The sequence below is a fragment of the Nannospalax galili genome, unplaced genomic scaffold (genome assembly GCF_000622305.1).
Source record: "Nannospalax galili isolate Female #2095 unplaced genomic scaffold, S.galili_v1.0 scaffold332, whole genome shotgun sequence".
NCBI lineage: Eukaryota > Metazoa > Chordata > Mammalia > Rodentia > Spalacidae > Nannospalax > Nannospalax galili.
Window position 1 is genome coordinate 3,832,623 of NW_008333794.1, and position 23,277 is coordinate 3,855,899.

The 23,277-nt window shown below is 51.4% G+C and overlaps 1 protein-coding gene across 4 annotated transcripts in view; it reads left to right on the forward strand.

Annotated features, from left to right (window-relative positions):
* Positions 1–23,277, forward strand: part of Fbln2 (fibulin 2) — a 65,112-nt gene that overhangs the window by 36,174 nt on the left and 5,661 nt on the right. For 2 of the 4 annotated variants that reach the window (XM_008828593.3, XM_029561342.1), the window contains exons 3-13: positions 7,748–7,859; positions 9,042–9,168; positions 10,466–10,646; positions 12,979–13,188; positions 13,677–13,790; positions 14,388–14,489; positions 16,360–16,500; positions 20,076–20,210; positions 21,247–21,384; positions 22,891–23,034; positions 23,148–23,276. In XM_008828593.3, coding sequence (XP_008826815.1) covers positions 7,748–7,859; positions 9,042–9,168; positions 10,466–10,646; positions 12,979–13,188; positions 13,677–13,790; positions 14,388–14,489; positions 16,360–16,500; positions 20,076–20,210; positions 21,247–21,384; positions 22,891–23,034; positions 23,148–23,276 — 1,533 coding nt within the window. The remainder of the gene's footprint in view (positions 1–7,747; positions 7,860–9,041; positions 9,169–10,465; positions 10,647–12,978; positions 13,189–13,676; positions 13,791–14,387; positions 14,490–16,359; positions 16,501–20,075; positions 20,211–21,246; positions 21,385–22,890; positions 23,035–23,147; position 23,277) is intronic. The other 2 variants (XM_029561344.1, XM_029561343.1) reach the window with 2 other exon arrangements.

Genomic DNA, 23,277 nt, shown 5'->3' on the forward strand with positions numbered 1-23,277 from the left:
CACACACAGAGTCATCACTGAGAATCTTCAGGGTATTGGTTCCAAGATCCTTTTGGGGTACCAAAAATCAAGGATACTTAAGCCCCTGTGTAAAACTTGTACATAAAACCTGTGTGCCTCCTACTATAAACCACCTGTAGATTCTTGGTCATCTTGGGCAGTGTAAGTGTGATATAATAATGGTTGTAGTAATGGCTGCTACATTGCAGTGACAGGAAACAAGGTAAAAAATGTCATTCAGTACAGATGCAGATTTTTTCCTAAGCATTTTCTATATTGAGTTGTCTGAGTGCACAATTGGAGTTGGTGGATAGGATCAGCAGTGTGTCCAAATGTATGGTATGCTGGAAACATTTCAGTCCTGACTCTATATCTTGAAATCTCCTTGTCTTCACCACATGCCAGGACCCTAACCCTAACCCAGATCCAAGTTCCCTAATGCCACCTAGTGCTCGGCTCATCTTCATGTTTCTAATTGCCCTGAAGTGGGTTATGCAGTTACTTTGCTGAGGTGATGTCTAATCAAGGGAGATTAGATGATGTTGGTTTCCTGTGGTGTATAGCCCTGGGGTTTCTGCCTTTCTACAACCCTCTTGATGCCTAGTACACTCTAGAGTGTCTTTTGATCTAGCATAATAGAACACCTCCTTCTAAATGTCCTATTATAATGTGCAGACAGTGAAGCTTCGAGTCTCAGGGGAATGGCTCGGTGAGTTCATGTCTGTGCTCATACCAGACACCCCACTCCACCCCACAGATGGAAACTGGCATTCCCATGTAGCTTCTATGTTAGCTTTTACCCCCTCCTGGCCCCTCTGAAACCACTAGTCTGACTTACAATTACTTTGCCTGTTCTTGGGTTGATTTTGTAGAACAGGAACCCTACAGCACAATCTCACTTGTGTGTAGTTTTTTTGGAGGAAGGAACATATTTGGGTCCCACCCACATTATTGCACAGAGGGGTTAGATTGCTATTAAGGTGTGAACTGTGGTTCTGTTGCGATGGCAGTTGAAGTGACTTGGCACCATTGTGCTGTAAGAGCAAATCGTAGCTTGTTGATTTGCTCTGGTGTTGATGGACATTGGATAGCTATGCTGGGAGCATTTCTCTGTGCTTTGGGAAGCCTGAGGCTGTCCACTGTGCACATAGATAAGTATCTGCTGAACTAGAGGGTATGCAGCATTGGCTGATGTTGCCAGACACTTTTCCAAATCACCCTACACACTATGGCTGAGAGTTCCCACGCCCTCACCTCGACCCATCCAGATGTTGTCTTTTGTCCTTGCCCCTATGGTGGGTGGCATTGTCTCTTTGTAGTTTTAAGCCACATTCCCACAGATGATGGCTTGGACACCTTTCCATGTTAACGTAGCTGGCCTTTTCATCCTCATTTGACCATTAATGTGTGTGGTATGGGGCAGGGCAGGCCTCTGTTTATCTACCTGTAAAAGGGGCAGGACCCTCCTCTGAGAGCCAAGGGAAAGTGCTATGGCTACAGTTCAATCCAGCAGGTGACTGCCAGGCTTGAGGTTAGTTGGTCAACAGGAGTGGTCAGTGTTCCTAGGTGGAAAGTATCTGGTCGTGGGGCTGGGAAGAGCAAGGAGGCAGAGAGCCAGGTGATGGAGTGGGGCTGGGAGGAAGGCATCTCTGGTGTTGAGTGGGCCCCTTCTTGTCCCAATCACTATCCCACCCATGTCCTTGAACCTGGGGCAGAAGACAGAGCTGACACTGGGACTCCTGCTGGTTTGTCCACTTTGCAGGTCTCATAAAAATACTCAAGGTGTCCAGGTGGCCTAGAAAGGCCCACCCTGGGTTCTGCAGGAAACATCGTTGTGTCCCCCAAAGAATACCAAGACTTGCAGTCTCTGGGCTGTGTGCTGAGGCCCACAAACACAAACATCCTGTTAAACAGTGCCCTGGTAGAGACAGAAATCTCTGCAGCATTTTCCAAAGCTAAAATTCTTTAGGGCTTTCATGCCAGGGAAAGGGGACTGTCCAGGGGTCATGACCTCTGGGCTAGATTGTTCTGGGCATCCATTGTTGTATGATCAAAGGAAGTTAGGGTCTCAGGAATCTCAGAATCTATTTACAGGGGAAAGGCTCTTGAATTGGGAATACCTGACTGTGATGGAAAACAAATCTGGAATACAAAGGGTTGGGCCACTCCCCAAGAGTGCAGGGTCTTGGGTCTCCTTTTGGAAATGCCTGGTGCATACCCACGTATTCCTTTAAAAAGACAAAAGGAGGCATATATATGCTCTGTAGCATTGACTGGAACATTCTTCACTGTGCCTTTGGGAGTTATTTTGCCCAGGTGTAAACGTTTGCCTCTGGCTCTTAAACTCCTGCATATGGTTGGAGGTGTAGCATGTCACCATTTCATCTCTGATACTTATGTATTAATGCAACCTTTGCTGTCACAATTGCAAGTGCCTGGAACTTGCCTGTCTGGGTTCCCAGGGGTATGTCTCTCAGCATATTAGATTCCTAGAAGAAGAGCCAGGTCACAAGTTTTTGTGTTGCATTACAATGCATTTTCAAAATAATATGAAATGTGCAAGTGTCTAGTGTGCAGCTGAGTGGCATTAACTGGTCATAATGTAGTGTGACCATTCCTAGTATCTGTTTCCATAGCTTTCCCATCTTCCCAGGCTGGAACTCTGTCCCCGCTTGAATTGGAACACTGATGTCCCCTGCCCCTGCTCCCTGCCCCCCACCCCTTGTGCCCACAGTGCTCCTTTCTGTCTCTAAACCTGGGTAGAATCATGTGGCATGTATAGCACTGTGTGTCTGGTCTATTGCTCAGAGCTACGTCTGTAGTCCTTGTGTGTCTGACTTGCTGCTTGGAGCTGCATCATTTCTAAATCTTAGTCCTCAGCCTTCATCCTGGAGTTTTCTAGTCCTATTACCTTTTCCCAGCCAGTTTTTGTCTTTACCTGTGACCAGCTTCTTTCCTCCTGCCATACTCCTGAGCTGTGTACATGCTGCCCAGAATCTTGTGGCTGACCGTTGCCATCTTGTGGTGTGGCTGCAGTGTAGATATTGTTACTCCTGCCAATGGGCTTCTGGGAAGTTCCCAGCAGGGGCTGTTGTGAATGGGCCTGGGGACCTGGGGGCTCCAGTTTCTTATTTCTGTGTGGATTTGCACATCTTTCGCTTCAGTGGGTGACAGTGCAAGTTTTCCACAGTGGATCTGTTCTCCCTCTGCCACCCGGGCCATGGGAGGCAGGGTTCTGCTGAGTGGGCCAGGGATCAATGTTACTCTCCTGCTGACAGGACCTTGGAGCTGCTACTATGAAAACCACAGCAGAGTGGTCTAAAACCAGGGCAGTGCCAGGCCGTGTCACTGTTTACCTTGAGTGCCAGGAAGGCCACTGGACTGTGGTATCTCTCCTTCCTTGTGGTATCTGCCCTTCTGAGGGATGGGCAGGTGAGGGAGCCTCAGTCTCCCTTGGCAGGAACAGGGAAGCCAACCTAATCCAGAGGAAATAGGAAGGCAGATGGCATTGTGGAGGGGGCGATGACCCCATGCTCCATCCTGGTGTTGATTTGGTTGCTTCTGATGGATTAATTTATTCAGAAAGATACTACGCAACACATGGTATGTGCTGAAATGCAGGAAGTTCTCTGAGGATCCCTTTTACTGCACACTGAACTGTCCTAGCTCCCCACTGTGTGAAATGTGTGTGATGCAAGTTACTGGCCCATTTTATAGGTGAAGGAACAGGGTCAGAGGCAAAGACAGCAGCAAGCAAAGGCCCAAGTGACCAGGTAAGAGGTGAGAATCACTCTGAAGACCTTGATTGTCATACCAGGAAGTGAATGGCAGTTTTTCCTTGTAATGGCTTTTCAGTGCTGTCCATGGAACCCTAAGGCTCCCCAAGATGACTCAAAGCTACTCAAGGCCAGGGCATTATGAGGGAGGCTGGGGGGGTGATGTGATGGGGTTAGGGTACACAAAGGTCAGGGAGATTCTCCCTAAGAAGATGTGATCCCTGAAAAGGAGAAAAGAGCCAGCATGGTTGGGTGGGCTGAGGCATAGGAGAGGGATGGAGAATTCTGGGCCGACAGTATAACAAGTACAAAGGCCCTGGGGCAGGAATGAGCCTGAGGAGATAAGGAGTGAGTGGTAAGAAGGGACTGTTTTGTGAGAAAGTAGAGCTGCACAGACATGGAGGACTCACCATCTGATTCCTGTGTGCAGTCAGCCGAGTACCATATTAGAAGTGACTGACTGGAGGATGGATGGGCGCAAAGGGTCAGGAGGTGAGAGAGAAGTGGGTGGGCTGTGTGTGCTTTGGAGGTGTCCCTGAACAGGTGGATTTGGCCCAAGAGGGTCCTCAGGATGGTTAGGGCCCTCACTGACACAGGAAGATTGGAGGAGGCAAACAGAACCAGCCTCAGGAAGCCAGGGGTGGCTCAAGGAAGGTCTCCAGTGAGTTGTGTGCACATTCCCAGGCTGAGCATGGAACTGTAGGAGGGACCAAGGCAAGGTGGCATGGGAAGCCCAGAGAGTAAGTAACATCTCCAGCACCAGGGTGTGGTGGGGGAGAGAAGAAGCCTTGAGGTGTATTCTTTAGGCCCGAAGCTCCCAGAGGCTGAGGCTTGGCGCCTGGGGTCAGGATGGGACCCTGCAGGTCCAGGAACTGCTTCAGGACCCCTTGGGTCCTTATCTGCTCAGGGTATGCCTCCATGTCTTAAATGGTGATTATACATTGACCTGAGACCCAGGCCCCCTCATGTTCCAAGTGGGTGGCCCTCCCAGCATGACATCACTACCCCAGATGGCCATTGCTGGGTTGCGGGGACTGGGATGGGAAAGGCCAGGAAAATGGTGGGAAGTCTGCCAGGCTCAGGCTGAAATCTGGCCCAAGGTCAAAGAACAGGAAGACCACAAAGTCCACATGAAAGCAGCCTTTGGCTTGCTGGAGGCTGGGATCACAGGGAGGGCTTTCAGGATTGGCTGGATCAAGTTGCCCATGTCACTGACCCAGTGAAGCTGAGATCTGGAGAGGAAAAGGGTAGAGGGAGAGTGAGGCTGGGGTTTCCAGTCCCCTACTTTCTCTAAGTGAGGGGATAACAACAGTACTCACTCTTGATAACTGAGCATTTGCTTATTTTGCCCTGTGCCTAGCTTGTTGCTAGCATTCAGTGCATTTGGGCTGTCACTGTTATCTTCCTTGGGCATCCATCACGTGTTGCCTGGCCAGGACCCCAGGATCTGGTGCAATCTGCTAATCCTATAAGGCAATCTTGGAAAAGCCTTGTGAAGGAGGTTATGGACCGGCAATAGAAAGAAGGTTGTATATTAGGGTTTAGATATGAAGTGACCCGCCGGAGGCATTCCTCAGTTGATGGATCATCTGCCATACATATATTGTACTCTTTTTGTTTTGACAGTATCTCTTTATGGAACCCAGGTTCAAACTTGTAATCCTCCTGCCTCAGCCTCCTGAGTGCTTGGTTTGCCTCCATGCTTGACTTGTATACTCTTATATTGTCAGTTGTGTAAAGGTTAGCCTTTTGTCTATGGAGTTTATTTCCAAAGAAAGCCTTCATTATTTTAAAATTAAGTTTTCTTTTCCTGCTAACTTTAAAGTTGTAGAATTTGTTTCTGTGAATGTTGTGTGTCTAAACATTGTATCTAGGGTCCTTTCTGATTTGGTCAGCTTTCCATTGCTGTGATAAAAGTATCTGAGATAACTTGAAGAAAGCTTTACTTTGGCCTGTGGTTTCAGAGGTCAGTCCATGGTTGGCCTCTTGCTTTGGGCCTGTGATGAAGCCGCTTGTTATGGTGGGAACACAAAGTAGAACAAACCTGCTCCCCTCATGGTAAATGAAGCAGAGATAGAGAGAAGAGGGTCCCCATCCCAACATGCCCTTCAGGGGTATCCCTCCAATGACCTAACTTCCTCCCAGTAGGCCCCAGCCCTCAGTAGTACCTGAGGCTGGCAAACTTTTAGCATATGGGCCTTTGGGGGATATTTCAGACCCACATCATAGCACCTTTCTGTCAAGTTTAAAGTCCCTTTTTATCATAAACTACATTTCCACCTGCCCATACTTCTGCTTCTGAACTCTTCTCTGGTCCATCTCTTTATTTTGATGCCCCAAACTTTAAAGTGTATTTTGATGTTAGTAGGGAAATTTCCTTTTTCATGAATTTTATTTATTATTACTTTTTTTGTGGTTTTGGGGATTGAATGTAGGACTTTTTAAACACTAACCCAGTGTTATATCCCTGAGCTCTGTTTCTGGCCCCTCTCTTTTTTATTAACATTTCATTTTGAGACAAGGTCTCAGAAAGTTTTGCTCATTCTGGCCTTGAACTTGTGATCCTTCTGCATGGCCTGCTGAGTAGCTAGGATTACAGGCATGTGCTACCAGACCTGGCTCTTTATATGGATACAGATTGCACCTTTGACTATGATTGTACTGGAGTTTTAGCTCATGTATATAAGAAACATCAAATACTCATCTCTTCTTTCAAACACTATAAAACATTTTACAAGGAATTCTAATGTTCTAATCACTACCTCCCTACCCTCCAAAAAATCTTGATTTATGACAAAGGATTTCGATCTTCTGATTGCCCTAACACTCACCCTATAAAACTTTTGGTTATGAAAGAAGGAAAAGAATCCTGGTGCATTCTAGGAATTAATAGCCTGGAAATCTGCGGAAAGCTGAGCCCTTCCCCCCTCTTTGGCCAGCTCCCCCATTTCCCTTTTCTTCCTTTGTGCAGATTTTTTTTTTCGTCTTTTTGAGACAGGGTCTCCCTGTAGCCCCAGCTGGCCTGGAACTTGCTATATAGACCAGGCTGGCCTCGAACTCACAGAGATCTGCCTGCCTCTGCCTCCCGAGTGCTGGGACTAAAGGTGTGTGCCACCACGCCTGACTCCTTTGTGCAGATTTTTAGCCAACTGGGAAAGACTATGAGGTCAGACCCCAGCCAGTGGGGAAAGACACAGTACTCTTGCATTAGGAATTAGGATAAAAACTTGTATTGTTCCCTGTTCCGTGTGCTTGCTTCTCCATCTCTCTGCTGTGAGTAGTGTATCCTTCTGATATATACATACATATATACACATACATATACACACAAACTCACATATATACATATACATATACACACATACATGTACATATACACACATATGTTTGTATGTATGTATATATGTGTGTCTATAAAGTACCCTGTTACTGAGCCACACTCTCAGCAATCTGAACTTGTGATGTTCCCTCCCTCTCTCTCCATCTCTCCTTCCTTCTGTACTCATTTTCTTCAGTGAACTTAAAAGTTCCCTGCTGAGGCCGCTGTTGCCCTGTCTCCTGTCCCATCTTGGCACTTGGATCAGGCTCCTTAGAAGCAGGACCTGAGCCAGGGGTTCTTGTGTCAGGAATGGTTCATTTAGGGACATGTCTTGGCAGAAATCATGTGAGGGTAGGGACAGGAGTGAGACAAATCAGGGGCCAGCTAAAGCCTGTGCAGTCTGGGGCTCTGGAGTGAGTGCCCCTCAGCTGTGCCCTTGGAGCTGGTCATTGGCTGTCCATTGTTCCACCCACCCTGCTGGAGGACCAAGTCTGCCCAGAGCATCAGTGCTGGGCTGGGAGGGCTGGGAATGCACAGTGGCAGTGAGTGAGAGGTTTTCCTGTCTAGGCCCTGTGTCTGGACAGTCCCAGCAGCATGTGCTGTACTTGGTGGTCCCTGACGTCTGGCCATGCCTCCCCATTGCCACCCACAGACTCCACCAAGGATCTGATTGAGACATGCTGTGCAGCTGGCCAGCAGTGGGCCATCGACAACGATGAGTGCCAGGAGATTCCAGAGAGCAGTATGGAGGGGGATACCTGCAGGTGAGCAGCCTGGAATAGACAGATCTACCCTTTTCTTCCTTGAGCCTCTCCTCACCCTGGGCCCCAGGTATATGAAGGTGACCACCTACCCAAATTGCCAGGTTATGGGACGCACAGGCTGGTGCCTAGACTCAGTTAACCATATGGATCTGTAGCTTGCCTCGTGGGTGAACTTGAAGGGTCTGCAGTTCGGAGCAAGTCTGAAGGAACATCATCACCTTGGAGGCACTGGAGCTCCCCACTCCCCGCAGCCACAGCCCTTCTGCACTCAGCCACCCTGGGGGTCCCAGAGCCGGATCATTCTCTGTCCTCTGCCGCCTGTGTGGCTGCTTCCAATGTTCATGTTCTGAGCTATGGGATCCAGTGTCATGGCTTGTGTCAGGATTGGTCAGCTGTTCATTTCATTTTCTCTAGAGACCCCATCTTTTCCTATCTATTCATTATTCAGATAAGAAAAATGAGGTTCAGAGAGGCCGTGTGATTCACCCAGAGGTACACAGCCCTCTGGGGGCATGTCCAGGTAGAACCCATATTTTCTCATGTCCAGCCCACTCTACCTTCCTCAGAGAACTTTGAATTCTTGCCTTGTCCCTCCCTTTCTTTTTTTCTACTCCACCAGGTTGGGGCTACTGAGTGGTTAGACCGTACACCATTTGGCCTTCCTGAGTTTTGAGCTTTGCAGCTGTAGTGTACACTTACACCCCTCTTGAAAGAAGGAGCTCACCACTTCATGGCCAACAGTTCCATCACCGAACAGCTGTTTCCTGGAATTGTCCCTCCCAAGTGCTGCTGAGTCCTACCTTCTATGACCCCTGCCTTGCTGTCCTAATTCATCAGCCTCCTCTTCTACAGAGTATCCATGTAGAAAGGGCAGGCAGTGGCCAGGGACCCAGCAGATCCACCTAGCCCTTTCTAAGGTTTCCCCATCTTTCCCCGGCCTGGCAGCAGGGTTCAGAATGCTAACCCTTCCCCTAGAGGTCAAGAACACAGATCTGAGGCCAGTGGGACCCAGACCCAAGTCAAACCCATGTGCTTTGTGGAGGGTTGTGCCTTATTGGCCCCACTTGCTGTGGACCTTGGTGGGGCATTCCCATCTCTATTCTATTCTCCTGTGAGATGGGGCTATCACCTTCCTGGAGAGGGTCTTGAGAGGACAGGCAGTGAGGTAGCCCCCTGTTGCAGGATAGCCCAGAGGCACTGCTGCATCTCTTACCTGAAGGAGAAGAGCTGTGTGGCCGGCGTCATGGGGGCCAAGGAGGGCGAGACCTGTGGGGCTGAAGACGATACCTGTGGTGTCTCCTTGTACAAGGCAAGTCTCACCTGGCACCTGTGCTGAGATGAGTGACACCACATCTGGAGGTGGGGCGGGGGGGTTGCTCATCACCTGCACAGGAGGTGTCATCAGTCATCATAGACAGCAAACCCACAGAGTGTACATTGAACCTTTTTGTGTACAGGCTCTGCTGTGGGTGTCACTGCAGTAAATAACCTGAATCTCCCAGGGAAGTCACACCATTAGGTGTGTCAGGGTGATGTGTGCCTAAAGATGGTGGCTTAAGGGATTTGCAGAGGAAGGTTGTGTTGGAGCACACCGGTCCCCAGGAGTCTGTCTGAAAACAATAGAATGCTTTAGAATTCTGCTTTTCCTCTTGTGGAGGCTGGAGGCGAGAGGCAGGCAGGCCCAAGCTGTGGCAGGGACAGGGTTGCAAAGGCATTACATAAAAATAAATAAATAGGAGGCTGGAGGGATGGCTCAGCTGTTAAGAGCACTGACTGCTCTTACAGAGGACCCGGGTTCAATTTCCAGCACCCACATGGCAGCTACGAACCGTCCTTAACTCCAGTTCCAGAGGAACCTGAAGTCCTCTTCTGACGTCCGTGGCATTGCATGACATGGGTGCATTCATACATACAGGCAATACACTTGTACACATAAAATAAAAATAATAAAATATAAAAAAATCATAAATATATGAAAAAGAATCTAAACCAGATTTCTCTGTGGCATTGGGCAGTCTAAATAGGGGTGGGTCTGTGTATCCTTAGGGACCCAGTCTCTGTCTTTCTGTTGACTTATCCTTAGTGTGACGTGTCTAGCTTCAGGTCCCTTCATGAACTGACATGGCTTCAAAAGTTCCAGCCATACATACATGCTCTGAGAAGGATGAGGAGGAGTAGAAAGGGTACACTTCCAGATAGAGTCCGTCCCAAAGGCTTCACCCAGTCACCAGAACTGCAAGGGCCCCTGGGAAATGCTTTCAGCTGAGTTAAACACGATTGATTGAAGTTTGCTTGAAAGGGTGGGGCATGGTGGGCAGGGCTGGGATTAATTTGTAGTTATTTTCACAGAGGGACATTTATTTATTTATTTATTTATTTAAGAAAATTAGCATTAGGCCTACCCTGCTCCAAGCTTGGGACATGGAAGCAGGCCACACAGGCAGGCAGAGGCAATTAGAGGTTAATTCTCCCCCCATTTACCAGATGGTCCCTAGAGCTTGCCCGAGGCTGTACCCAGGGACCCTGTGTGAGTCACAGGCATGCAGGCTGTGGAAAAATCAGATGGGCTCTGAGGGCTAAGTGCTGCTGCTGCTTCTCTCCCTCAGCAATGCTGTGACTGCTGTGGCTTGGGACTGCGTGTACGGGCTGAGGGCCAGTCGTGTGAGTCCAACCCCAACCTGGGCTATCCCTGCAACCACGTCATGCTCTCCTGCTGTGAGGGTGAAGACCCTCTCATTGTGCCTGAGGTCCACCGGCTACCAGAGCCCGAGGCTGCCCCTCGAAGAGGTGGGTGCTTCACTCCCAGGAGGGGGCATTGGGTGACAATGGTTGGGGCTCCAAGCAAAGTCTGGGTGGTCTCAGGCTGCAGCATAGACTCTGGTCCATCACTGCCTATGGCTTGAAGTTTGAGCTGTGTTCTACACAGGGTTCTGTGACTGCTGATGACTTCCCTGTTCATGCTGACATGGCAGGCTCCTGAAGTTCTCCCTTCCACTCAGTAATCACCTTGACCTTGGGGCTGTAGTTCACACTTAACACCCCTCTTGAAACCTGCCCTTCCATCATTCCCTCACCACCTGCCTGCTCTGGCTACCTCCACATCCTTCTACTGCCTCCCTGTCCACTCACCATTCAGATCACCCATCATCTCCGTCCTGTCATCTCTCATCAGCCCATCATCTGGCTAGCCATCATCTTTACTCATTCTTTGAGGGGTCGCCCCCTCTCCTCGTGGATTGTTGGCCACCGGTCCACGAGGACAAAGGGAGCGGGAGTGACGAGTGGGGTCAGGACAGCCAGTGAGCACTGATGGAAGAAAGCCCTTCTGGGGAGGCAGGTTCAACGATGCAAACAGCTCCAGACTCAGTGAAACAGCTCCAGACTCAGTGAAACAGCTCTAGATTCAGTGAAACAGCTCCGTTTATTTAGTGGGAGAACTAGGGAAAATATAGTGTGGATGCAGTAGCCAATGCCTCAGCTGATAGGTGCTCATAGTATGCTTTATTTACATGTGGCAATGGGCTCCTATCGTCCGACTACCAGGCAATGCCTGATTATCATATAGAAAAAACCTGGGGGTAGTTTTTACTCCAGGTAACTATGCCAAAGGTCATGTTCCAAATAAGGTCAGGCATCCGTGCTTGGCAGAACTTTCCAGGTAAGTCAGGAAGAGAGCAGGAGGCCCCCTGCTGAGAAGGGGAGTCCTTCCACATGGCACCGAGCCCCTTAGAGCTATCCGAACATGGAGGACTACAACCCTAACAGCAGGGTTCTCCAACAATCCTTGTGCTTTTCTATTCATGTATTCTTCCACTCCTCATTCATCTCCTATTCTATCCACCATTCACCCCTCCCACCCATTCACCAGTTCTCCCACCTACCCAGCCACCCATCCATTCATCCATTCACCTGCCCCATCCATCCCACTTTCCTCCTCATTCACTCACCTGTCTGCTCATCTGGGAAGCTGGTTGAAGATTGATGTGAAGAACAGGTTATTACTCAGAGAGTGATTCAAGGTATTCAGGAGGAATTCCAGCACCAGGGGTCAGAACAGGACAGGAGAGGACCTGGCGGCCCATCCATCTACCCACCTACCTACCCACAGCAACATCATACTTCCTCCTGTGAGGAGCATCTGGTAATCTGAATCCTAGAGATACAGGCAGTGGGAAGACTGGTTTGGCTCCAAGTCCTATTGAAATGGCCTTGGGTAAATCTTCCCCATTTCTCTTCTGCTGGAAGGATGGTCAGGAAGGGCATGCCAATGACAGTGAGCTGGGGATGACCTTTGGAGGTGCATGCTGGTATACTCAGGGAGCCTCAGGACCAGGTCTGCCTCTGCCCACCTGCAGTGCTGGATCTCCTGGGAAGATCTGTGAGCAGTAGGTCAGGGATCTTCAGGCTGTGGCTTAATGCAAAATCCTTTACATGAAACATGTTCTTTGGCTGTGACTTCATGCAGCTGTTCTATTCTCTGGCTCTGCTGCTCATGACTGAGGAAAAGGCTGAGGCATAAGGTCGGCACAGAACTTGGAGGGGCTGCAGGCCTTCCCTGCAACTACCCTGCACAAGCAGCCTATCTTTCACTCGCCTAGTGGCCCCTGCAGAGCAGGTGGGTGGAAGTGCAGAGGGACCTAGCAGGTGCACCGCTAAGGAAGCTGCAGTCAGAATCCACATCCTGATCTGTCACAATCCAGGCCAGTGGCCTTCTATTGCTAGGGGACATCTCTCTAATGTCATGAGGTCAGGGGCCTGAGTCCAGTTCAGCACTTGAGCAAAAGCCTCCATGAAGGTGTGGTCCCGATTTCTTGAAGGGGACCAAGGTGATGATGAAGACTTAGACCCAGCTTCTGTGGGTTTAGTCTTGGTATTGAAGGTCTGTCCATCCATCCATCCATCCATCCATCCATCCATCCATCCATCCACCCACCCATCCACCCACTCACCCATCCACCTGTACATCTGGGAATCCATTTATCTATCTGCCCCTCCCTCCTTCCTTTCATTCTCCATCCTTACCATCTGCTCACTCTCAACTGCTTTCCTGGGTCCTGTGAGCCCAGCCATCTGCTTTGTCCAAGCTGGCTGTGTTCCAAGTGCTGACCAACCACCCCAGTTTCAGAGGTGGAGATGGCGAGCCCAGAGGCCTTGTCTCTGAGCACAGAGGCTGAACTGCCCAACAGCCTACCGGGAGATGACCAGGATGAGTGCCTGTTGCTCCCGGGAGAGCTGTGCCAGCACCTGTGCATCAACACCGTGGGCTCCTACCGCTGCGCCTGCTTTCCCGGTTTTGTGCTGCAGGATGATGGTCGTACCTGCCGCCCAGGTGAGCTGCAGCCTCTTGTTAATGGAAGGTGGCCTTCCTGGGCTACTTCACTTCAGTTGATGGTAGGAGGGGCCAGAGGCTGGCTCCTAGCTCTGGGGATTCAGGCAGCTACCTGGAGCTCCCTCTACAGGCCATCCTGGAGCCAGGTCTCCAGGGCCCTCCCCAGCCCCTAGCTGTCTCATGCTGAAGGGCCTTCTTCCTGCCAGCTGTGCAGGGTGGAGCCATTTTTAGCCCAGGGTTCCTACCCACCCCCTGCCATTTTTCCTTGCCTGCTTCCCTCTCTTGCTCTTTGCCCTAGTAGTTGTGAGATGGCTCATTCCCAAGGTATGTCTGTACCCTGAGCCTCAGTTTCCTTCCTTGTGAATGGACAGTGGTGTGGTGTCAGTGAGGCCATCAGTCAGTGCCTGATGTGGTGCTTGTGAGTGCCCAAGGCCTGACAGAAGATATGAGCCCACTCCCTGCCACCTGCTCTTCTGGCTCTTTGATAGATGGAGATGTCCCACAGCCGGACATCGCACGGGAGTCAGCACCAAGGCCTGAATCTGCCCAGGTATCCCCCAACACCATCCCACTGCCTGTGCCACAGCCTAACACTTGCAAAGGTGAGTGGAGGGATGTGCCCCCTGCAGGGTCTGGGCCATGTGGAGTGGTGGGCTCTTGGTGCTGGGGGTATGCAAGCTGATCCATGCCATGGGTTGACTTTGTTTTGGGGAGGGGGTGGAACTCACCTGCCTGAGGATGAGTGAGGAGTTGAAGAAGTGACATCTGTTAATCCTTGAGTCCCTTTGTAACCCGAGGCAAATGGGTTTCCTGCTTTCTGTCTCATTCCTATAAAATCGAGTCTTCATTAAGGAAGGTTAGAAAATTCTACCGTTATTCTTCTCCCCATTTCCTTCCCACTTCCTCTCTGCTTTTGACTTCTTCCTCACTGTCTGCCCTGGCACTTGAGGAATGAGTCAAGATCTGAGTGGTAGGGAATGGAGACCCAAACCATTGTCCCTGATGCCAGTCAGTACTGGAGTTACTTGCCCTGTAAAAAGGCACAGGCACGGGGCTTTGTCTCTGTGTCTCTGCCTCCCTGGGCCTATGATGGAAGCCTCAACCCATATCTCAGAGCTGGTGTCTTGTCTTGAGGCTAGGGCTGAGCCCCGTGGCCAGAGCTGAGGCCTCTGTATTCTGACTCCAAGAACTTTCCTCAGACAACGGGCCCTGCCGCCAGGTGTGCCGCATCGTTGGGGGTGCGGCCATGTGCTCCTGCTTCCCTGGCTACGCTATCATGGCGGATGGCATGTCCTGTGAAGGTAAGTACCTTGGGACCACCCTCCTACCTGTGTAGATGTGGTTGGCCTGTAGTAGGGGCTCAGGGTGGTGGTGACCAGGACCTCATGTTCATGTTGACTGATGTGACACTCCTGGCAGAGCAGCTTAGGTGGTTCCCTCTGGTGTCACTGAGCCCTTGCGGTGGGCCACTATGCTTCTGTAGCAGTCCACGCTGCAATTTCCTAGGACAGTGCTTCTCAGGCTTGAACATGTACCCAAGTCACCTGGAGGCCCTCTGAACTTGGACACAGATTCCCAGGAACCCCACAGGCTCCCCAGAAAGCCTGATTAGGGGGCCTGTGTGGGTCTGAAAACAAGGACCCATATCAGGCATGGGCCACCCCCAACTCACTGTTCCCCTGAGGACTGGCCTGGTCTATGTGTCTCAACTTGTGTTATAACCTCTGTGTTTATCCATGTTCTGGCCCTGCATAGAGAAAGAGAGATGGGAGCGATGTCCAGAAATGCCTCGTCCCTCTTACTTGCCTTCAGTGGGGAGAAAGGCCCCAGCCAAGGAAGGAGAGTTGACATTGTTGACAGTGAGCTTCCTTTGCCAGTCCTAATCACACCAAGAGGGTCAAAAAGCCCCTTACCCTAGTCACCAGAGTAGATAAGTTCGTGTCTCTGTGGAGTCACTGTGGACTAGGACCTTCTTACTGTATAATGGGGACGTTGGATCTAGTACCTGCTGTGTTGGCTCCCCCAGTGAGTGATGTCTGAACTTCTCAGGTGAGAGGTCCCAAGACTTCACCCCCTCCTGTCTGGAGTTAGGACAGAGAGCTGCAGAGTCCAGGATGTGTATGGGTTCAGGTTCAGGTTCAGGAAGTGCCGAGGCAGGTGCAGAGCAGAGTCTGTGTCTGTGGATAATGGTCTAGCCTGTCTAGGAGGATGCCTGTTTTTCTCCCAGAAGCTCAGATCTCATGTTCAGTCCTTGATGTGAGCCAACCCCTACTATGAGTCCAGAGAGGACAGCAACAGACTTGCTCAAGGCACACTGCATGGTGGTAACTGACTAGCCTTTCTCTCATGGTGAGGGGCAGGGCATGCCTGGGGGACACTGTGTCCTCTAGGCTCTACTTCCCAGGGTCCTAGGGACTGAGGAACCTTCAGAATTTTTAGTTCAGAACTCCTTAGGTCCAACCCCCATGAGGGATCTGGTTCAAGGGCCCAGCCCAGCTTTTCCTCTGCTGGCTATGTGGCCTGTCTGGTGTCTGCCTTCTCCCCAGGAGCTCCCTGGCAGGGAGAGCTGAGGGATCCAAGTCAGAGATGTAAAGGAGCATTTGTGAGGGTGTGCACAGCTGCCTAGGAGAAGTCCTGCCTCAATCTTTTTGTCAGGAATAATCATATGAATTCCCTGCTAGGACAGCTGGAGAATTTTAAAAACATTTCCAGATTTGGGGTTTGTCTTGAAACTTCATAGCCTTGCCCACAGAGACCCACACCCCAGCCCCTTTTGCACAGCCCTCAGCCCAGCACTACATCCATAGCCCTCTACCCCTCCTGTGTATGCTGCTGGCCTGGACCCCAGGGCCCTTGAGCCTGCAGCCCCTTTTGTTGTGTGGGTTCCTTGGCTGCTACAGATGTGGACATTGCAGAGCACGGGCTGGAAGCAGCCTTCTGCCCGCTGTGTGATTATGGGCTGTCTGTCTGCCCTCACTTAGTCTACTCTGTCCTTACCAGGCAGTGGGACTCAGTGTCAAAATCTTTGAGCTTTACAAACTCAACTTTGGTTCAGGGCCCTGCCCTCTACTCATAGGTATGGAAGTCCCTTCTCCCTCTGTCCCTGGGTGTTTCTGGCAGCCAGGCCTTTCTAACAGCCCTTCTGTTTTTTCCTTCTGTGGCTGTTATTAGACCAAGACGAGTGCCTGATGGGTACTCATGATTGTAGCCGGCGACAGTTCTGTGTGAACACCCTGGGATCCTTCTACTGTGTCAACCACACAGTGCTGTGTGCAGAGGGCTTTATCCTCAATGCACACAGGAAATGCGTGGGTAAGCCAGAGCCCCTGCCTGCCACCCATGTCACGGCTCTCTGCTCTGCTCCACGCCAACTCTCCATGTTATGCCACATGCTAAAGGGCCTGCCCTTTGCATGTGAGCTCCCACATAGCGACCCGCTGTGCTCTGTGTCCTGGTGTCTTGTCCCGCTTGTTCTTGGTGGCTCTTTTCTCAGACATGCCTGTGCCTGTGACTCAGAAAGGGAAAAGGCCAGTTCCCTGACAGGTCAGGGATGAGGAGGCAGACATGAGCATGCAGGGTATGGAGGCAAGGATGTCTGGGCTTGAACCAGGACTCGCGTCCCCCCCTTCCTGCCCCGTGGCTCTGGGCCTTGACTTTTCTCAGCTGCTGTCTCTTGTCTATAAGGGGAAGCTGTTGATACCTGTGAGAACTGTTGGACATGTGCGATGTAGCACCTTGTCTGGGCCATGTAGACTATTATTTCAGCCACTTAGATTGTTCTTAGATGTATCTAGAATCTCCTGAGAGGTTGTAGCTTGTGCTGGGTGCAGCTGACTCTGCTTGGCACCTGCCTCAGCATCCACTTGTGTGACCCTGAGAAGTGGAGCTCTCCGCCTTGAGCATTTACAAAAGGATGGGGAGGAGCGGGTCCCATGCCAGCCCCCATGCCAGCTTGCGTGGCTGGGCCCAGCGCTGGGAGCAGCTCTTCCTCTCTGTGCCCATGCAGGTTGGGGCTAGGAATCTGGGGTGCTCTGTGGGCTCCATGCTTTCTCATGTCTGAATAATCTGTTATTCTCACTGAGGAAACAGAAGCTTGGTCTTCCTGTATCTCAGAGGTAGACTCAAGTGTAGCAGGGAACTTAGGCAGACTGGTCAATTCTACAGCAGGGCCTTGGCAGAGGGAGACATCACTCCTGCCTGTGGCACCTGAAGGAGGAATCTGCACCTGTCTCCAAGGGTGGGCAGGACTTAGAAGTAGTGGGAGATACAGCCAAGGCAAAGGCATAGAGGTAGAAACTAGGCAGTGTACTTAGGGCATGTCGCCAGACTCCTGTCCGACTTTCCTGTGCTTGGAGACTGTGTCTGAACTGGACATGTCCTCTTCTTTCCACTGCTGGGCAGCCAGGCCAAAGTGCTGGTAGACATGTTTGCCTGGCTTCAGCCTCGGGCACAGCATGGCCCTTGTGACGTGCTTGCCAGTGGCAGCAGCTCTTCCTGGGTGGGTTGGGTCTGTGTGTGTCTGTGGGGAGGCATGCAAACCCCTTTCCAGGACACTGTCCCCGCCCTGCCCTGCCCTGCCCTAGCAGCCACGCCCTAACCTAGCAGCCACATCCTGGCCTGGCAGCTAAGACTTGTGCTCAAGATGGGTCGGAGGATGAGAATGCAAAGGTACACCCCATTCAGCAAGATTTATGAGCACGTTCTAAGTGTTTCTTTCCTCCTTATTCTGCACAATCTATCAGCCCAGTCTCCTCCTGTCCCACCCAAGCATCACTTTGGGGTTCTTCAGTTTCCCACCTGTTCTATACAGGTGCAGTAACCCAGGCAGGGGAGGGACAGGATCATACTAGGATATAGCGTGGCCTAACCCAAGTCAGCTCATTTCCCCTGAGCCTGTTTCCTTGTCCGTGAATGGGATAGATGAAAACACCTGCCTCTGAAGGTCACTGTGGAGGTCATCCACATGAGGAGCTCTGCCAGCATTCCTGTGCCACTGAGGCGAGGTGGTGAGTCCCTGTCATCAGAGACACGGGAATTGGCAACAGCACTGGGCTGCAGGGAGCTGAGAGGAAGCAACCTCAGCTCTACAGCTTCCCTGTTGTAGCTGCAGCAGGGAGTGAGTGATGGGGGAAAGGGAACAGCTCAGGACATGCACCCAGGCTTCCATCATTGCTGGTGGTGTGACTCAGTCCAGTGACATCCCTCCTGGGAGAGCTGTTTTCCCATCTGTGAAGTGGAGCTGTCCACTCTTGCATCACAGGACAGTGGGCCTGCTGGGTTCCTGTAAATCCCTGAACCTTGGTGAACCTCAGTGAATGGTGGATGCTATCATTCAATACTGTGCCACCTCCCAAGCTATGGGAGACTCCTGGGGTTCTGCCACGCTGGGGTCTTGGGTACTTTCCTCCCTGTGCCAATCCAGTCAGAAGTCTTTGTGGTGTTTGGCCACTTCTCCTTGGGAAACCACTGACCCAGAACGGTCCCTCTCCTGATGCCTGCCCTCAGCAGCTCCACATGGGAGGGTCTCTTCCCCTGCCCCTACTTTTCCACCTGGTCTCCTAATCATCCTTTTAGGTTCAGCTTCCACACTGCCACTTTATGAGGCAGCTGGCATTGCAGGTCCAAGGCAGGCAAACCTTTGGTCTGAGCCCTAGAGACAGTATACCTCTTCACCCATGTCTCCATCTGCCTGTCCTAATCCTACAGATTAGGTCGGGCTGTGCTGACCCACTGTGTGACCACAGGAACATGGCACAGAATAGGTGCTGGTCAGTGTGTCACTGAGCAAGTAGGCTGTGCCTGGTGCTCTCACTTGCCAGGTGCAGCCCAGAGAGGCAGGTCTGGGTCCAGCCACTGGGATCCTTAGCCCTGACTTGGAGGCAATTTTGTGTCAGTGACCTCTACTTCCCTTTGCCTCATTCTCTGTCCCTCTTTCCCAGCTGCTCATCCCTAAGTGTCTGCCCTCAGTCTCTTCTCCAGATGTCTTCTCCCAGAATTCATCTCTGCCTCCTGACCACTTCCAGCCAGCATCTTCCCCTGGGCTCCTTAAGTGAACCTGGAGGTAGATTTTTGCTGTCTCCTGGCCTCCATGGTCTCCAGGACCTTCCCCTGCACACCTGCCCCTGCCACCTGCCCCATCCCAGGTACCAGTACCTGTCTAGCTGTTCAGCCCAAAGCTTGCAGGTCTGGTTCTTTCAGACCATCTGCCTCTGCCATCAGCAGTTCTGCCCTATCCCACCTCCGTGCCCAATGGTACCGCTCACCATTTCCTCTGGATAATTTACCCCTAATCTGTTCTCCAGCCAGGGCACCCTCCCCCCAATACTGGGAACCCTCTATGACTCCCAACGTCCCCCTGGCCTAACCTCATCTGTTCGTTCTTTTCTCTCTCCCCTACAGCCACACCTGCCTCTGTGCTGGCCCCAGAACCTGCTGGGCTTGTCACATAACTATCCCTTCTGCCTGGACTCTTCAAATTCTTCCTTGGATGTCCTCTTCTGACAGTGCTCCCCACTCCTGCCCTAAACTTGCTTGTCCTGCCTGTACCTCAGCACTCTCTCTGGCCTGCTGTGGTCTCCATAGCCTCGGTGAGCAATCTCATTGCCTCATTCTGTTTCTAAACATCTGCTCCAAGGGCAGGCATGTCTTCTTCACTGTCCCTCTTGCCAAGAACTCTGCTTGGCACATAGCAGGGTGTGATAAATCTTTGTTGAATGAAAGGATACTTGGTTAAGGGGACTTCAACTGTCTGCTTCTCCTTGGATGGTGAGTACTTGAGAGCAGAGCCTGGCACTCTCTAGCTCCTGGTGCCTAGGTGCCTGGTTGTGCTAGACCTCTGTACTGGAAGCATCCTGCAGACCCTGACGGCTACCTCCCTCTCCACACAGACATCAACGAGTGCGTGACAGATCTGCACACGTGTGCCCGGGCTGAACACTGTGTGAACACAGTGGGTTCCTTTCACTGCTACAAGGCACTCACCTGTGAGCCTGGCTATGCCCTCACAGATGGGGAGTGCTCAGGTGAGAAAAGGCCGAGGCCCCATCCCAGTTCTACCCCAGGCAGGACACACCACAGGGCTGCTTCTGCCCTTGCCCTTTCTGGAGCTTTCTTACTTCCCCCAAGTTCCCATATTTAGCTTTCTTGCCCTTGGGATGGGAGTGTTTGGGGCAAAGGTAGGGGAGTCTGAGGTTGGGGGGAGCATTTGGGGCAAGGCCAACATCTCCCTCTGGCTTTCCTACCACCTGATGGTGTCTCCGCCAGTTATTCCCCCTGCTGTGCCTTAGTTCCCCCATTTGCTCTCTGAGGTGGAGCCCCATGGAAAAATCATTTCTCTTTCGCTGGGAAGTTCTAGTTTTCTAAGAAGAGAGGGAAGTTTTAAAATATTTTAGCAAGTATTTCCCAGCTTCCTTTAGTGCCAGGCAGGGTCCTAGGTACCAGCAGCACTAGTGTGTAGTGTTCTTTTTATGACCTCATGGCAGGGGACATGGGGAATATGAGAGCTGGCAGTGTGACCGTGGGAGGTGGGAGGGCGTGTCTCTATTTGGGGGTCTAGGGTCTAGGGAAGTGAGAATTTAGTTGAGACATGGATGATGGCAGCCTACCAGGAAGGGTGTTCTGGGTAGAGGGAATAGAAGAGGCCCAAGGCATGTGGAAGAAGATCATAGCATATACCGTAGGCAGAAGCCTCTGCGCCAGTGACACCTCCCTGTATCTTGGGATACAGACTCTCCCCCACGTTTCTGTGTGTCTCCACAAGTGTGTGGTGGTAAGTGATAGGAAGCCAGACTACCCGATTCTGTATCTGTGGAAGCTTGGCTGTGCCTCAGTTTCCCCCTTGATAAGAAGGACTAGTCATAGGAGCCACTTCTTGGGTTGCTCTGAGGAGCTTAGGACATGTGGTTGTATCCTTATTACTCCTGGACATGGACCTTGCCAGTGACTTGGCTCTGGCAGGCCTTTATGACTGCCATGATTGCAAGTATGGAGGGATTGCTGGAGGTGAGGGATGGAGCTTGCCCACCTGCCCATTGCTGATGCCCAGTCTCTGTGTGGCAGATGTGGACGAGTGTGTGACAGGCACGCACAACTGCCAGCCAGGCTTCTCCTGCCAAAACACCAAGGGCTCCTTCTACTGCCAGGCTCGACAGCGCTGCATGGATGGCTTCCTGCAGGACCCTGAGGGCAACTGCGTGGGTGAGTGGGCTGTGGGCTATGTTTGTCTAGGTGTGGCTCATGGGGACCTAGCTCATCGCACTCTCCCCCAGGTCTTGGGGTCTCCATCTGGGGAGGATGGAACAAGTGCAGGATGGTAGCTGCTCTGCTCGCCCTGAGCTGTCTGGCCTTGGAGTTGTTTCTCCCAGGACCCACTTGTGAGATTGGGCTGGCTGGAAGAATGCTCATCACTTTTTGACCCAGCTGACAAGAAAGCTATCTAATACAAATTTCACATAACAGTACATGACTGTGCTGAAACTCATAGAAACATTTGTCTTCAAAGAAGGTTAATGATTCCTTCTAGAAGCCAGTGCTGTGCTAGAGTTGAGCCATTGAGTTTGACTGATATTGGTCAAATTGTCCCAAGAGAGTTTGAGAGCTCACTTACCTGCTTCCAAACAGACAGAACACTCCATATTTCCAGAACTGCTGGCTAGTTCCCACCAGACTGCATGTGGAGGAGGGGTAATCAAGGCCACACTCAACCCAGGGGATGAATAGTGCTGAGGGAGAGGCAGAGGGCCAGTATTGTGCAGGAGCAGGGACTGGTCAGGCCACAGTATTACCTCAGACTGTTCATGTGATAGTAGTAACTTGTCATGGGGAGACCAAGATGTGGGGTGGGAGTATCTGCCTATCTGAAGCTTTCTCAAGATTCTGGGGTTCCCTCAGCCTGCCTGGGAGCTGGAACCCTCCCTTTGCCTTTAATATCTCCCACCAGCATGCAGGGAATCCTCATAACCCTTTGGGCCCTGGGATTCCTCCAGGCTGGAGTCAGTAAGGGAGGGTGTTCTGTATCCAGATGGCTCCTTGGTGGTTTGTTGTGGACAATGTTTCCTGACCTACTGTGTGCCAGGGTTCTAGATGGGTGCAGTTATAGTGTCTGCCGACCCATTTAGAGGGGAGGAAACCAAATAGACAGCTTTGTTCATAAAAGCACCAGTAATTCATGTGTACTTTGATAAATAGCTAACAAATCAGAGTTGGTATTAAAGGAGACTCCTTTACCCACACTGATCTCGGAGGGCCTTCTTTATGTAACAATGGCCAGGGACTTGAGGAAGTAAGCAAGCCAGCCCTGGCAACATGAGGGGCAGTGTGTGTTGGGCAAGCAGGGCTGTGCCTGAGCACTGTAAAGTGGCAAGGAGGCCAGTGGGGCTGAGTGTGTGTGTGAGGGAAATCTGGGGAATGAGGTGGGGCAGCTAGCAGGCTCCTGTATTCTCTGTAGGATGGGCACTATTGGAAATTCAAGAGCAGAGCGTGCTGTGCTAGCTACCATCGCTTACTTAGACTTCCCCACTGCTTTAGCTGCTCTACTGCGGCAGTTGTGGCATTCTGGAGGTGCACCTCTCAGGTCCTATGGTTCAGGAGTGGGATAATCTAGACCTAAAGTCCTGTGCAGGGCTGGCCTAGAACCCAGAGCTGGCCAGATGCTACAACCTAGGAGGACTGTGCCAGGCTCTCAATCACCCATCCCCTCTGCAGACATTAATGAGTGCACATCGCTGCTGGAGCCCTGCCGCCCTGGCTTCAGCTGCATCAACACAGTGGGCTCCTACATGTGCCAGAGGGACCCACTGGTCTGTGGGCGCGGCTACCACGCCAATGAGGATGGCTCTGAATGTGTGGGTAAGGCTAGTGCTTCCCTGCGCTCACCCAGCCTCCCCGTTCAGCTCCCTGCCCAGGAAGTCCTACAAAGGGACCTTCCAGACCTCACGGTGTCTTTCTTGTCCACCCCACAGATGTGAATGAGTGTGAGACAGGTGTGCATCGCTGTGGTGAGGGCCAAGTGTGCCACAACCTCCCTGGCTCCTACCGTTGTGACTGCAAGGCTGGCTTCCAGCGAGATGCCTTTGGCAGGACCTGCATCGG